Raw genomic sequence first — 16,590 nt, forward strand, 5'->3', positions numbered from 1 at the left:
ATGAACTGGGCCCGTCCCAGTTTCTCCAATAGTTCATCTGTGCGTGCTATTGGATAGTTGTTGGGGCGAGTTACAGCATTTAGCTTATGGTAGTCCAAGCAAAAAAGTATCTCCCCATCTGGTTTGGGAACTAGAATCACTGGAGATGCCCACACACTGCCAGAGGGGCGGATTACACCCATCTGTGGCATACCCTGGATCTCCCGTTCTATAGCAGTTTTAGCTTGAGGAGACACCCAGTAAGGTTGGGCTCTAATTGGGTGAACATTACCTGTGTCAATGGAGTGGTATGCCCATTCAGTCAGTCCTGGGGTGGCTGAGAACATCGGCGCATAGCTAGGGCACAGCTCCTTGATCTGCTGTCGCTGCATACGCCCAAGGGTCATGGAGAGGTTCACCTCTTCCACATTACCAGCACTTTTCCCTTCATAGTAGACACCTTCAGGCCACTCTGCGTCATCTCCTCCCTGGGCTGTAAACTGACAAACCTTTAAGTCTCTGGAATAAAAGGGCTTTAGAGAATTAATATGGTACACCTTAGGCTTTCGGTTGGAGGTGGGGAATGCTATGAGATAATTAACAACTCCCAGGCGCTGTTGGACCGTGAATGGCCCTTCCCACGATGCTTCCATTTTATGAGCCTGGAGCGCCTTTAAGACCATGACCTGGTCCCCTACTTTGAAGGAACGCTCTCTGGCATGTTTATCATATCAGGCTTTTTACTCTTTCTGAGCATATTTTAGGTTTTCTTTAGCAAGGGCTAAAGAGGTTCGGAGGGTGTTTTGTAGGTTGGTTACAAAGTCCAGAATGTTAGCTCCTGGAGAAGGTGTAAAACCCTCCCATTGCTGCTTCACCAACTGTAACGGCCCCTTAACCGTTCAAATGGTGAAAACTGGGATGTGGTACAGCTCTGTAGGCCAACAGCAACTGCTGCAACACTACGTCCCAATTATTGGAGTGCTCATTTATGAATTTACAAGTCATGGCCCTCAGAGTTCCATTAAACTTCTCCACCAGGCCATTTGTTTGATGGTGGTAAGGGGTGGCAACCAAGTGATTCATCCCATGAGCTTCCCAAAGGCTTTCCATGGTTCCTGCCCGGAAATTAGTTCCTGCATCTGTAAGGATGTTGGAGGGCCAACCTACCCTGGCAAAAATGTCTGTTAGTGCCTGGCACACACTTTTAGCCCTGGTGTTGCTTAGAGCTACTACTTCTGGCCATCAGGTAGCAAAATCCATGAAAGTCATTATATGTACTGCTTTCCTCTGGGTGTCTTTTTCGGAAAAGGACCCAGAAGATCCACAGCTACTCACTGAAATGGAACCTCAATGATGGGGAGTGGCTGGAGAGAGGCTTTGACCTGGTCTAGGGGTTTTCCCACTCTTGGGCACACCTCACAAGACCAGACATAGGTAGAAACATCCTTGCCCATTCCCTCCCAGTGGAACGACTTTCCCAAATGGTCTTTGGTTCTGTTCACCCCAGCATAGCCCCTAGGATGATCGTGGGCTAAGCTTAATAGCTTTACCCAGTACTTAGTTGGAACTACCAACTGTCTCTGAGGATGCCAGTCTTCCTGGTGTCCACCAAAAAGAGTTTCCTTGTATAAAAGCCCTCTTTCTACAACAAACCTAGATTGATTAGAAGAGCTGAGAGGCAGTGGGTTGCTCAGTGCTGCCGTCCAAACTCTCTGGAGGCTTTCATCTGCTTCCTGTTCGGTCTGGAACTGTTCCCTTGATGCTGGAGACATCAGTTCCTCATTGGATTGTGGACCTGGGCTTGGTCCCTTTGGAAGGGATGCAGGTGACAGGGCTGTTTCTGTTGACTGTGAACCACTCTCCGCTGGTGCACTATGTTGGGGTTCAGGCTCCAGCTGAGCCTCTTGTGTAGGGTTATCTGCTGCTACTGATGCAGGTTCGGTGGGGCCCTCTGGTGTTGGTGTTGCAAGCACTGGATTCAGTGCTGGCAATGGGTCTGGTGCTGGTTGTTCCGCTAGTTCCAGTTCTGGGACTGGCTCTGTCTGGGTCTCTGTGACTGGATCCACTACTGCTGTTACAGACGTTAGCATGGGGTCCGGTTCCATCACCTCTGACTGGGTCCTGGTAGAAGTCTCCGGAACAGAGCTAGGTGTCACAGCTTGCTTAGCCTGGCTGCGGGTGACCATTCCCACCCTCTTGGCTAGCTTTACATGGTTGGCCAAGTCTTCCCCCAACAGCATGGGGAAGGGATAATCATCATAGACTGCAAAAGTCCACGTTCCTGACCAGCCCTTGTACTAGACCGGCAACTTGGCTGTAGGCAAGTCAAAAGAGTTTGACTTGAAGGGTTGAATTGTCACTTGGACCTCTGGGTCAAATAAATTGGGGCCCACTAAGGAAGCATGGATAGCCGACACTTGTCCCTCCATGCTGTAACCTTCTTTCTACCCACACTCACAGATACCCTCCACTCGGAGGGTATCTGGGAGGCATCTGGGCCTGAGGACCTCTGGTGTGATTCCAGTGCAATGAACTGTAATCTATTGGGGTTCTTGGGGCAGCTGGCCTTTACATGCCCCGGCTCGTTACATTTAAAACATCGCCCAGCTGACTGGTCACTGGGGCAAGGTGGGTTGCTGGAGAATGGTGTGGAGGGATGATAAGGTGTCTGGGGTTTTTCTTGGGGTGTAGTCAGGGCTTTGGGTTGCCCCCAGTAGTAGGGCAATGTTTGGGACGAGGTGTCTCCCCTGGCCTTGCCTGCCGCCCCTGTGCACCACCCCCAAGTGTCCCACTGCTCCCACCCGCCTCCCCCCTACCGCTCCACCCTGCCTCTGCTCCGCTGGCTCCGGGCATCAACTGCGGCCACAGGGTCCTAGTGACCCCAATCCACTAGTGCCAGGGCAGGCGGCCTTGACCCTTCCCTTTTCCGGTGGGACCCTCCACCAGCAGAGGGGGCCTCCCTGCCCGCAGTCACGGCTCCTGCCCCAAGCTGGAGAAGGGGCCCATTCCTCACCCCTTGGTGAGGCTACAGTGAGGAGGGGAGGAGGCCAAACGTGATGTCAGCCCCCGCCCCCCCCAGCACCCACCACAGGGAAGGCTAGGGGGCTTCGTGGACCTGAGGGGCCCTAGGTGCATGTGCAGCAACACTGGTGTGAGGTGAGTGTGCTGCTGGGTGGGAGAAGGGGGCCCCTCCCCCAGAGCTTGCTGCTGCCGGCAGGGGGACTCCTCCTCTCTTGCCCCAGCCCCGGGGCAGCCTGCCTGCACCCCAAACTCCTCATCCCCCGCCCCACCCCAGAGCCCTCACCCCCTGCACCCCAACCCTCTGCCCTAGCCCTCACCCCCCACATCCCTGCCCTCTGCCCTAGCCCTGAGCCCCCCCAAACCACTCATTCCCAGCCAGAGCCCTCCCCCCTGCACCCCAACCCTCTGCCCTAGCCCCTCCCACAGCCCAAACCTCTCATCACCAGCCCCACCCCAGAACCCTCACATTTTTACATTATTTTAAAATATATATATTACAAGCAGGTGGGGGGGGGGGGACTTGGACCTTTTCTGGGCATCACCAAAAATTATACAAACCTGCCACCCCTGCCCACAGGGAGGGTGCAGATCTTATTTGCCTCCATGTTAATCTGGAATTACTCCTTGTCCTTCCTTACAGTGACTCTAGATTAATATTGGTCTCAATGAGAGACCAGGAACAAAGCTCAGAAGGGAGGAGGCCAGAACCCTCTTAGGCAGATCACTGTGTGGGGCCTATGGAGGGCTAGCTATAGTACCCTTGTCTCTCAGGTAATTGCCTCACAGAGAAAATTACTGGCTTGCCCTGAGACAATTAACCTGTTATAGTGAGATCATTAAAATAGCAGGGCAAAGATTGGGCTAACGAGGTGATTAGCAAAATAAAGGGAAGACTATATAATTAGGAGGAACAGGATGTACCAGGAAGCTCAGTGAGAGTGGGGTGTAATAGAGTGGGCTGGGTGGAAGGCTCCTCCTGGCACATGCTGGTACTATGTTCTGCAGTGCTGGGGATATAAAGATTAAAGATCCCCATGGGGAAAAGAAACAGCCTGTGTGTATATTGCAAGAGACAATCCAAATGGGTCAGGCAGTGCAGCACAGCGGGTAGCTAACAGAGCGCCCTGTGACACAGGGCAACCACTTTCCCACCTTCCTCCCTCCCTGCATCTGAGAGAAGAACTCTGAACAACAGTTTTCCATCCAAAACCACAAGTTCTTGCAGTTTTCACGGAGGGAGAGAAGCAAAATCTGTGGTAATTTCACATTAGTGTCTGGTAAATGGATAGAAAGTTACCAGCCCCTGCCCGCTGGCCATTCACACATGCAGCTGGGGAGCCCTGGGTAATGCTTCCTTAACAGAAGGATGGCACGGAGGAGCCAAAATATTTAAGACATTTCCTTGGCCTGTCCTTGGAAAATAATGGCCACTGACCCACCCCAGAGGTGGCTGCACCTCAGAGCTGGGGGAAGCAATCCCACATGGGGGATGGGGATACTTCTGGTGACAGAGTCAGTCAGCTGGCTCTAGGGACAGCTACATTGGCTGCTCATGGAGCAGCTCTGCAGCCAGCCGATCCAGCAGCCCCGCAGCCAGCTGCACCGGCCACTGCTCAGGTGGCCCCAAGCACGTAGCCCTGGGCACCACCCGAGCAGCGGCCAGTGCAGCTGGCCCCAAAGACCACCTGAGCAGTGGTCCCCAGGTAGCCAGTGCAGCCGCTGCCGGCGGCGATTCCCCAGGTGGCTGGAGTAGGCACTTCCCCAGGCGGCCGGTGCAGCCGCTGCCAGCAGCAGCTGGAGTAGCTACTTCCCTGGATGGCCAGCGCAGCTGCTGCTGCCGGTGGCCCCTGGCAGCTGGTGCTATGGCTGGCCCTGGCCCCCACCAGCAACAGCCCCCCGGGGTGACCGTCCCCCAGCAGCGGCCCGCTGGGATGCGTCCCCCAGCAGCGGCCCCTCCAGACTCCCCAGGGGTGACCGTCTCTCAGCAGCAGCCCCAGCACTCCTCCAGACACCCCCACCCCAGCAGCAGCCCCAGGCCCTAGCAGCAACCCCCTTAAGATTTTGTCATAGGTATTTTTAGTAATAGTCATGGCAGGTCAAGGGCCCATGAATGTGTGTGTATTGTATTGTCCATGACTTTTACTAAAAATACCTGTGACTAAATCGTAGCCTGATTGATAAATAGTGGAAATGGCTGACTCTGAGATTTGATATCAGTGTTCAGTAATTAAAGAGAAAAGGGTGGAAATCTGAGGAATTTTGGATCAATCTTCATAAGTTAGAGAGGAAAGTAGGAGAATGTGAGGTATTTATATCAACAGTTGATAATAGGTAGAGATAAAATCTGAGTGAATTTCTTATCAATATTTGATAAAGAGAGAGAAAAGGGGAAACATTTCCAGGGATTTTATATCAATACTCAAGAATGAGAAGAAAGGGCAAAAACTGAGATTTTATGTTAACATTTTGTAATTAGAGACAGGGGATAATCTCCAAGCATAATACATTAGCAATAGAGAATTAGAGAGAAAATGGGGCAGAGTTTAGGGTACTTTTATCTCAGTCTTTGAGAATTGGGGAGGAAAAGGTTAAAAACAAAATATCTGATAATAGAAGAGGAAAGCACCAAGCTCTGGGGGATATTTAATAATTAGAGGGAAAGTTTGAGAGGACTGTGTATGGATGTTCAATAACCACAGAAAAAGTGCATCCGATGAAGTGAGCTGTAGCTCATGAAAACTTATGTTCAAATAAATCTATTAGTCTCTAAGGTGCCACAAGTCCTCCTTTTCTTTTCACAGAAAAAGTAGTTTCCCACCACCATTCACCTGGGCAGCAGGAAGCCCTTTGCAAAGCTGCTTTGGAGATGTATGTGGAGCAGGCAGGCTCCCTGGCCCTGGGGAGGGGGCAGAGACAGGGGAAGGTGCATTGGGTGGATGAGGGGGAGGGGCAGCAGCTGGGAGCCGATACTTCAGTGGAGAAACTTGCTCCTGCCTCCCATTGCTGTGTCCCTTCCAAGCCCTGTTAATGGCAAAAAATGGCCATCCTCTCCCCCGCCCTGAGGCAGCCTGTCTCAGGCTCTCCCACCGCTACCCACCAACCCCCCTCCCATCTGGGGAATGACTCAGGGCAACAATTTCCCACCTAAGCGAGGGCAAAGGGCCGCAGATAAAATGGGTGGGGATATGGCCCAACTCGGATGAGAATTTAAACGGACGTTTGAGGAGGAGAGAAAATGGGGCAAAATCGGCCAAAGGTCAGAGGCGCGAGAGCAGGGGGTCTGCCTGGAGCCCTTCCCCCACCGCCTGCCCTTCTCCCTGGGCACGGCCTGCCTCCGGGCAGAGCTCAGTCCACGCCGTTGCGCCCTCTCTCCCCCCTTCCTCCCATCGCTGCTTATTGTCCTCTCCCCCCACCCCACGGGCCCGCTCTCTTTCCCCGCCCCGCTCCTCCCCACTTTAACGGCCCTGCGGATCCGAGCTGGGTGCAAAGCCAGGGCAGCGGCTTCACTGAGGCTAACCCAGCTCCGACCTTGCCCGCGGGAGCACGAACACTTACCGGGGAGAAGATCCCGGGGCCGCGAGCTCCCAGAGCCAGACACTCACCCACCTGCCGCTCCCAGCGCTGTCCCGGAGGCCTCTGCGCTGGAGTCTCCGGCTCAGGGGCTGGAGTCGGCAGAGCCCGAGGCGAGTTCCCGCTGGAGAAACGCCAGGCTGGGGCACAGGAGGCTTTAATGCAGGTCCCCGACCCGGGGAAGCAGCAGCGGCTCAGCCCAGGCTCCCAGATCACACGGAAGCAGCAGCGTCCTGGGCAGAGCTACGCAGTATCGACCTGCCTTTGTCCTCCCCGGCTCCTGCTCTCAGCTGCTGCAGCCCCTTCCTGTGCCCTCAGCACCAGCCCGGATGTAGCAGCGCTGACTGGGCCAGGGGGCTCTCTCCGGCTGGAGGCCCAAGACAAGAAAAAGGGCACCGTTAAGGAGACCGCGGAGGAAGGGTCCAAGCTGCAAGCAGCCATGAACTATAAAACTACGTCTCTAGGTGCCTATCTTTAAATTAATGTATATGCTCGGTTGTGAATTAAGGTTGAAATATACAGTCATATGCTGTACCAGAGGTGGGCAAACTACGGCCCGCGGGCCACATCCGGCCCGGCCCCTGAGCTTCTGGCCGGGGAGGCTAGCCCCCTGCCCCTCCCGCGCTGTCCCCACTCCCGGCAGCCTCACTTCGCCCCGGGCGCAATGCTTTGGGCGGCGGGCTGTGAGCTCCTGGGGCAGCGCAGCCGCAGAGCCTGGCCTGACCCGGTGCTCTGTGCTGCGCGGCGGCGGCTGCTGTAGCGCCACCGGTGCTCCGGACAGCGCGGGCAGGGGGCAGGGAACGGGGGGTTGGATAGAGGGCAGAGGAGTTCGGGGGGGTGCTCAGAGGGCGGGGATGTGGATAGGGGTCGGGGCGGAACAGGGGGTTGAATGGGGGCAGGGGTCCTGGGAGGCAGTCAGGAAGGGGGGGTTGGATGTGGGGGGGCAGGGGTTCTGGGGGCAGTCAGGGGACAGGGAGAAGGGGTGATTGGATGGGGCAGGAGTCCCAGGGAGGCAGTCAGGAAGGAGAGGGGGGTTGGATGGGGCAGTTGGGGCGGAGGTCCGGGGGCAGTCAGGGGACAGGGAGCGGGGGTTTGTGGATGGGGCAGAGGCTCTGGGGGTCTGTCAGGGAACGGGGGGGTTGGATGAGGCAGGAGTCCGGGGGGGGGCTGGGCCATGACCCCCTCCCCTAACCGGCCCTCCATACAATTTCTGAAACCCGATGTGGCCCTCGGGCCAAAAAGTTTGCTCGCCCCTGATCTATACTGTATCTTATAATAAAATTCTTCTAAAAAGCCTGTCGGGGTAAGCATACTTCAGAGTTAGACCTTACAGCAGGGGTTCTCAAACTGAGGGTTGCAAGATTATTACATGGGGGGGCGTGAGCTGTCAGCCTCCACCCCAAACCCTGCTTTGCCCCCAGCATTTATCATGGTCTTAAATATAAAAAAAAGTGTTTTTAATTTATGGGGGGGGGGGTTGCACTCAGAGGCTTGCTATGTGAAAGGGATCACCAGTACAAAAGTTTGAGAACCAGCGCCTTACAGCGAACCCACCTGTCAGAATGAGCTACCCATGGGAGAAAGCTGGGAGAGCAGCTCATTCTGATAGCAAAGCAAACAAACCCTGATACTAGGGCTGTCAATTAATCCCAGTTAACTCACGCGATTAACTAAAAAAAATTAATCGTATGGTTGTAAGCACCACTCCAGAGCCTGGTGGCACTGTCACAGCGCCATCCAGGACCGGCTGGTGAAAGACATCTCGCCATGCCTGGGAAAGATCGCCATTGACTCTGCCATCCCTAGAACGGACAGCCAACTGCAACCTGACATCGTCATGACCGATGAGGAAAATAGAAGATCCTCATGGTGGACATCACGGTGCCATTTGAAAACAGGTCCCCGGCCTTCCATGAGGCCCGGGCTCAGTGACACCCTAAGAAACCAGGGCTACGAGGTCCAGATCCACGCCCTGGTCATGGGAGTTTTGGGCATGTGGGACCCCCACAATGAGCCAGCGCTGAAAGCATGCAGAGTCAGTCAGCGCTATGCCCGGCTCATGAGACAGCTCATGGTGTCCGACACCATCAGGTGGTCCAGAGACATTTACATGGAGCACATCACGGGATGCCGTCAGTACTAGGACGAGTAAACAAGACCGCCGGTCAGGGAAATAACCCACTTCCTCCCCTGACAAACCAAGAGATGCACCCCACCCACATACCTATTCACTATACCAACCCTGACTTGGACTCTAAATATATTTTATGGGTGGCATACCTGAGATCACTTATTCACTGACTCTTTAAAAACTTCCACACCCCAATCTGGGTCTATGCTGGTTATTTACTATGTATGTATCTTGTGAACCTTGTAACTGATACTTGTAATCTCTCATAACTCAAGCCTGACCCAGGTGTCCAGTACCTTCCCTCTTAACAAATGTAAATTTGATTTTAAACATTACCTTTAATAAAATTTTTAAATCTGTTCTTATCAGTTTAATTACTGAGGCAGAAACTACACGTTCTAGAAGACTCACTGTGTCCCTATCCTGAGGAAGACTACCACTTTGGAGATGGATTCTACTGCTGCTGCTTCAAAAGAAAATCTTCATGCTGCTTCAGAGACTCCAGGACAGAGTGAAAAGATGATTGCTCCCTCGCCGATTCCACAGAAACCTTCAACTGCCGCTCGGACCGCTGCTGCTCCACAGAACGCCCATCAAGGAACAGCCTCTAAGAAGACCCTCAACGCTTCCAGGACATCGCAGATGAGCAGCATCGATTGAAAAAGCAGCACCTCCTTGAAGAAAACCCGTGGAGATACTGCTGCAGGAATATCTTGCATCTCGAGGACGGCCTCCCAGGACATCACAGCCAGGACAAACATCATCTCACCTGCTCTTCAGGACAAGGATGCCCCAAGAACTTATCCCATCTCCTCCACTGCCCAGGATCCTCATGCTGGTCGTTGTCCTGCTGTGCTGGAAGATACCTCAACTGGTAAGACCAGCGTCTCCTCAGAAACCACCCAGATGGACTGCAACATCTCACTAGATGCCTGCCCAGCCGAACCTCTCCATACAACTCTCCCAGAGCAACCAGAACCATCTAGCAAATCCGCTGATATGACTGAAGCCAATCCAACAGAGGGAGAAGGAAAGGAGAATGATTGCATCTATCTCCAGTATCCCCTCCCTACAGACATGCTCCTCTGCCCCTTCTGCTATCCAGGCGGAGGATTTCAGTACATTGGCAATCTCAGCAAACACCTCAAGAGAATCCATAGCAAGCGGATCACCTTTCGATGTGCCCTCTGTGACCTGCCTTTCGAGACGCAGAAGAAGTGTAAGTCTCATCAAGTCACCTTCAAAAGACATCTTGAACTGGAAGAGTTCAACTCTACCAGTCTATATTGCCGCCACCCCATCTCTACTCTGAAAGCAGAAACACCACCTGCTCCAGCTCCGGCTTCCGACTCCCCAAACACTCCGGCTACTGCATCTCAGCCAACTCCCACAGAGCCATATCATGAAAAAGAAAGAGAACGTGCTTCCTCAAAAATCCCTAAGCTGGATACTGCCAAGAGGAGGATCGGCACTCCCTTGCAGCTTATGCAAGGCAACTCCATCTCCAGACGGCTTGGTGCTTCCTCGCAGTATGTCCACCACAACGCCATCGTCAGAAGGGTCAGCGCCCCTCCACAGGTAATTTCACGGGATCCTGTAGTCGGAAGAGCTAGCACTACGTCACAGGCCACCCACCCGCTGCCTCTAAAACTGTCCTTCCTAAAAAGACCAGTGCTGCCCTAAAATCCATAAGGGAAGACTCTGCCCTTCTTCTGGAAGATCCGGCCAAATGCAATTCTCAACACCGGGAGGGAAAAAAGCAACAGGCTAATCCCACAGCAGTTTTCCATCTTGAGCCTGCGGAGATTGAGCAGCTGGAAGAGCAACAGCCCACGGTGAGGGCCGCCACACCATGGCAAGCTGCTTGGATGGAGGAGTTAGTGAAGACAGCCTCCTTCGAGGACTTTGACCTCCTTGTAGACAAACTCACTAAAGATCTGTCTGCAGAAATTGTATCTGGGAGGTAGGGAACTCAGGAGAACACACCGACTGCGCACAGAGCTCCTGCATCCAGACAGACCCACAACAACATGAGGGAAGCTAGGAGAAGAACATCAGTCGCTGCTGTGACCCAGCAGCAGCATCCAGGAGCTCTAGCAGTCAAGCCACCCTAAAGCTATGAGAGAGATCCTCAGGGGGCCCTCATCCTACTGCGCAATCCTGTCCAAGAGACTATTCTTGTACTTTAAGGGGGTTTTTGACCGTGTAGCTCAGAACGACACAAAGTGTCCAGAGTGCCTTCATCCTTTACCCCGGGTTGACTATGCAGAGGACCTGGAACAAGACTTTACATCACAGGAAGTAGTGACCAGACTCACAAAGACCAAAAACACAGCCCCAGGAAAAGATGGCATTCTCTACAACTTCCTGAAAAAATGAGACCCTGGTTGCCTGGTACTAACTGCCATTTTCAACAAATGCAAACAGTTCCGACATACTGCCAGCTCCTGGAAGAAGTTGATGACAGTGCTCGTCTACAAGAAAGGCGAGCGAGACGACCCCAACAACTGGAGACCCATCTCTCTGTTCCACCGTGTATAAACTGTATGCCAGCTGCCTTGCGGCTAGGATCACAGACTGATTGGTGAACGGAGGATCCATCAGCTCCATCCAGAAAGGCTTCATGTCATGCGAAGGCTGCTGTGAACACAACTTTGTTCTTCAGACTGCCATAGCATGGCTTGACCTGGCTAATGCTTTTGGATCGATGCCCCACCAGCACATTTTTGACATGCTGCGAGAGTTCAGGGTACCTGAAAACTTTCTCCAACTGGTCCAGGAACTGTATGAAGGCTGCACCACCACCACCCGCTCCATGGAAGGAGAGACACCTGAAATTCCTATCCGTAGCTGCACCCTGAGCCAATCATTTTTAACTTAGCCATGGAGCTGCTCATTTAAGCGATCTCCAGAGGTATAGGTGGTTTCGAGCTATACGGCAACAGAGTGAATATCCTGGCCTATGCAGACGATCTGGTCCTGATTGCAGCCAATCCTGAGAGTCTCCAACAAATGCTTGACATCACCAGCCAGGCTGCCAATTGGATTGGACTCCGTTTCAATGCCAGGAAGTGTGCATCCCTGCATATCGATGGCAGTAGAAGGGATTCGGTCCAGGAGAAGCCATTTCAGATCCAGGGTGAACCCATGATCTTCCTCGAAGATGGGCAAGCGTACCAACATCTCGGCATGCCGAGGGGTTTCCATGTCCAGCAGACACCTGAGGATACCATCATGGAGATCCTACGAGATGTGGCCAGGAGCGACTCCTCCCTACTGGCATCGTGGCAGAAGACTGATGCCTTGAACACCTTCCTGATGCCCCGTATCTCATTCATCCTGAGGTTATCTGCCATGGCGAAGGTACCTCTGAACAAGGCAGACAGCACCATCTGGCAGCTGGTGAAGAAGTGGATGTTTCTTCCTCAGAGAGCTAGCAATGTATTGGTGTACATCTCGCAAATGCATGGCGGCGCCAACATCCCTCGAACGGGTGGTCTGTGCGACGTTGCCATGATCACTCACACCTTCCACCTTCTGACGTGCCCGGACGCCATGGTGAGAAACATCACGGAGAGTGCTCTGCGGGATGCCATCAAGAAGCGAATCACCAGGACCCCTTCCAACCAATATATCCTCAACTACCTGAGAGGCTTGCTGGAAGGTGAATTTGGAAGAGACGGGAGACTTTGCTTCACTCTGGACTCGTGCCTGCAATGCTACACGACTGGAGAAGCATATCGGCTGCCACTGGACGTGGTGCAAGGAACTCCAGGAGCTGGGAGACCTGGTGCCACAGGTGAAGAATACAGATCACACTATCATCACTCCAAGAGCTAGACCCATGCTGGAGAGGACCCTGAAGGATGCCATCTGCTGCCAATACGTGGAAAACCTGAAAAGGAAGCTGGACCAGGGCAAGGCATTTGAGGTGACGTGCAAGTGTGATGTCAGCAACCACTTCCTCCCTGAGGGCAGCTTCACCCGATTTGCTGACTGGAGGTTCATCCACAGGGCCCAGCTCAACTGCGTGCCACTGAACAGAGCCGTCTGCCACGGGAATCAGGACTAGTGATCCAGGAAGTGCGGATACGCCAACAAGACACTACCCCATGTCCTGTGTAGCTGCAAGCCCCATTCGAGAGCTTGGCAGCTGTGACACAATGCCATCCAAGATTGCCTGGCCAGAGCCATCCCGCCACCTGTGGGGAAGGTTGCTGTAAACTCCACCATCCCCAGAACCGACAACCAACTGTGACCGGACATCATCATCACCAATGAGGACTGGAAGAAGATCATCATGGTGGATATCACAGTGCCATCTGAGAACAGGACCCCAGGCTTTCACGATGCCCAAGCTCGAAAGGTAGAGAAATATGCCCTTCTGGCCGAAACCTTGAGAGCTCATTGTTACCAGGTCCAGACACACGCACTGATCGTCAGAGTCTTAGGTGCATGGGACCCCAGTAATGAGTGAGCGCTGAGAGAATGTGGAATCGATCAACACTACGCTTGGCTGATGCGGCGACTCATGGTGTCAGACACCATCAGGGGGTCGAGGGAAATCTGCATAGAACATATCACCAGACATCGGCAATACCAGGAGGAATGAGCTGGAGTGCGGATGAGAAGTGCAGTCAGGAAAATAACAAATACTTTCCTCATGGATTATATTTTCTAAATGGACAACCAACCTAATTCTCAATTACTGAGGGACAATCTCCACTCATTGATATATTTTGCTTTCCACAACCAAATCTTTGTACAACTTTTCATGAGTGATGTACTCAAGTATTCGGATTCTATTATCTAAACTGTATTGTTAAATCTATTCACCTAAATTTGAGTTATAGCTGATTATGTACTCTATGTATCATAAAACTTTTAAAAACAAACTTTGTATTTGTGGATAATCTAAGCACTCTGCCCAGATGTACAGACACTCTTTTCTCAACCTATGTATTATATAATTTTTTTAACATTAGCTTTAATACAAATTTTAAATCTGTTCTTATCAGTTTAATTACTGAGGCAGAAAGTATACCTTCTAGAAGACTTGACTTGCTATCTTGAGGAAGATTACTGCTTTGAAGATGGAATCTTCTGCCATGACTTCAAAAGAAAATCTTCATGCTGCTTTGGAGACCCCAGGGGAGACGGAGAAGATGATTGCTCTCTTGCCGATTCCACAAAAACCTGATGCTGCTCCATGGAATGCCCATCGGGGAACAGCCTCTAAGAAGACCCTCAGTGCTGTCAGGGTATCACAGATGAACAGCATTGATAGGGAAAGCAGCTTGAAGAAAACCTGTGGAGACGCTGCTGCAGGGAGATCTTGCACCTCGAGGACGGCCTTCCAGGACATCACAGCCAGGACAAACATCAACTCGCTTGTGTGATGAGTTCGGTCACAGAGACCCCCTAGGGACTGTCACCTGACATGCTGAAACTACCTCTGAGCCTGTTTTCCCTGTCAGTTTGGGACTCCAGAACCCTGTCTTGTTGATCCAGACACGCAGTCCTGCTGCAACACAGACCCAGGGTCTGAACCACGTCCCCAAAGCTGCAGGTTTTAACTGAAAACCACTCAGCAGGTACTCCTGTCTCCAGCACCCAGACACCCAGTTCCCAATGGGATCCAAACCCCAAATAAATCCGTTTTACTCTGTATAAAGCTGGTACAAGGTAAACTCATAAATTGTCCGCCCTCTATAACACTGATAGAGAGATATGCACAGCTGTTTGCTCCCCCAGGTATTAAGCACTTATTCTGGGTTCAATAATAAACAAAAGTGATTTTATTCAGAATAAAAAGTAGGATTTAAGTGGTTTCAAGTAATAACAGACATAACAAAGTAAGTCACCAAGTAAAATAAAGCAAAAACACGCAAGTCTAAGTCTAATATGTTAAGAAACTGAATGCAGGTAAATCTCACCCTCAGAGTTGTTTCAATAAGCTTCTTTCACAGACTAGATGCCTTCTTAGTCTGGGCCCAATCCTCTCCCTGGGGTAGTTCTTGTTCTAGCTCAGGTGGTAGCTAGGGGATTTCTCATGACTGCAGCCTCCTTTGTTCTGTTCCACCCCATTTTATGGCTTTGGCACAAGGCGGGAATCCTTTGTCTCTCTCTGGGTCCCCATCCCTCCTTCTAAATGGAAAAGCACCAGATTTAAGATGGATTCCAGTACAAGGTGACATGGTCACATGTCACTGTAAGACCTCATTCTTCATTACCCACAGGCTGGCCCTCAGGTCCACAAGAAGGCTTGCAGGTAAATAAACCATCTACACCCAATTGTCCTAGTCAATGGGAGCCATCAAGATGCTAAGCCACCATTAATTGCCCACACTTTGCATAATCACGATAGGACCTCAGAGTAATACTTCATATTTCTAGTTTCAGATACAAGAATGATACATACATACATACAAATAGGATGAACACACTCAGTAGATCCAGAGGTGAAAGTGCAGCAGCATACCAGCAAGAAAGTCACCTCCTTTGGCTGCATAACAAACAGCTTAAACTCATAGCTAATAAAAGCTTGGAAAGGGGAAACTCACTGTGACATTTGTTTGTTGTTTCTCTCCCTCTCCTCCTCCGGCCAGGCTGCGGAAGGCAGCTAGGCTCTGTGCTTCCTGTGCATGGCACTCTGCAGTGGCTCCCCTCTAGCTTGTGGTGGGGAGCAAGGGGACTGGCTGAGAGAGAAGCCTGCCCAGGACGTCTTCCACCTGCATAATGACGGTTTAAACTCAGCTGTTCCCTCCGCAGTTCAGCCTGTGGGATTAGGGGCCATTTCTGGCATCCTTGTTAATTTCACTCACAGTTGTTGGTGTGTGTGTGATGAAGGCAGGGGCAGTTCTTTTCTGCCCCCTGGATGAGGGGATCTCCAATAGTATAATACACAAAAAATACAATCAAAATCGGGAACCATTTCCAAGTTCAAATCTATCCCATTCCCTCCCCAGCAGAGGATCATGGTTGTGATGCCCAAACTGCTTGCAGATCCTCTTTGAAATGTTACTGTTTAAAAAAAACCACAAAGAACATGGTGGGAAGATGTGTCATGATGATCAGGGTTTATTTTGGGCAAAGGAATTTTGCTAAAGCAACGAAAGATTCACAGGGAAAGCAAATAGCCCGATAGACAAAACCACAAAGGGATCGGAGGGGAAAACTGGATAGTCAGGGAAATTACTGTGCCTCCTTTGAAAGAAATAATAGTTTTCATTCCACCCTCTTTATATATTGAATTAAACACCTGAAATGTCCTTAGGACATAGGGGCACGATCTCAGATCTCTTTTTGTTTTGTCAGTGTCCTGCAGAGTGCAGAGACTGAAACTGACAAAACTTTCTCTAAGTATCTTCTATATTTCATGAAGGCTGTTCTAGTTGTCCTTCATTCACCCCTGCCTTCCCCCTACTACTAGCCACCCATTGGTGTGCCCCCTGCACCTTTTTATGTGCCTGGAAGGGAGATTAAACAATCCTTGATATCTGACTTTCTAGGAAATAGGGAGGGTCTAGGGCAGGCAGGGCACAGTGCAGCCCCTTGTCCCCCTCCACCTGGCTGGCTGACTGGCTGTGGTTTTTGCCTCGGTTACTTACACCTTGGCAGGCACAGCCCAGTGGCACCTGCTGGCTCTCTGCAGGCAGCAGCCCGCAGGGGCCGGTTGCTGGGGTCACTGCTGGTAGGCGGCAGGCTTCAGCTGCATTGTTTGTGACACATTCCTACACATACATACTGTATGTATTACTGTCCTTGTGCAAGCAAGCGGCCACCCATTGCAGCGGCTGGGTGCATTCTCCAGGCGCGCAGCCTGTGGGGAGGGGGCCAGTGGCCTTTTGAGGGGTGGCGGGATGGGGTGACAGTGTTTCTGCGGCTAA

The 16,590-nt window shown here is 51.8% G+C and overlaps 2 protein-coding genes across 7 annotated transcripts in view; one reads left to right on the top strand and one right to left on the bottom strand.

Annotated features, from left to right (window-relative positions):
- Positions 1-6,742, bottom strand: part of LOC114018226 (zinc finger protein 773) — a 40,728-nt gene extending 33,986 nt beyond the window's left edge. The window contains exon 1 of one of the 5 annotated variants that reach the window (XR_006292184.1): positions 6,607-6,742. The gene's annotated coding sequence lies outside the window, so the exon portion shown is untranslated. Of the gene's footprint in view, positions 1-6,555 lie in introns of all 5 variants that reach the window. The other 4 variants (XR_006292182.1, XR_006292183.1, XM_043551171.1 and 1 more) reach the window with 4 other exon arrangements.
- The window catches only part of LOC122466564 (transcription initiation factor TFIID subunit 4-like), a 58,580-nt gene continuing 47,975 nt past the window's right edge, over positions 5,986-16,590 (top strand). The window contains exon 1 of one of the 2 annotated variants that reach the window (XM_043551173.1): positions 5,986-7,034. In XM_043551173.1, coding sequence (XP_043407108.1) covers positions 6,236-7,034 — 799 coding nt within the window. In that variant the 5' untranslated portion in view covers positions 5,986-6,235. The remainder of the gene's footprint in view (positions 7,035-16,590) is intronic. The other variant, XM_043551174.1, reaches the window with a different exon arrangement.

Source organism: Chelonia mydas, chromosome 7, assembly GCF_015237465.2.
Source record: "Chelonia mydas isolate rCheMyd1 chromosome 7, rCheMyd1.pri.v2, whole genome shotgun sequence".
NCBI lineage: Eukaryota > Metazoa > Chordata > Testudines > Cheloniidae > Chelonia > Chelonia mydas.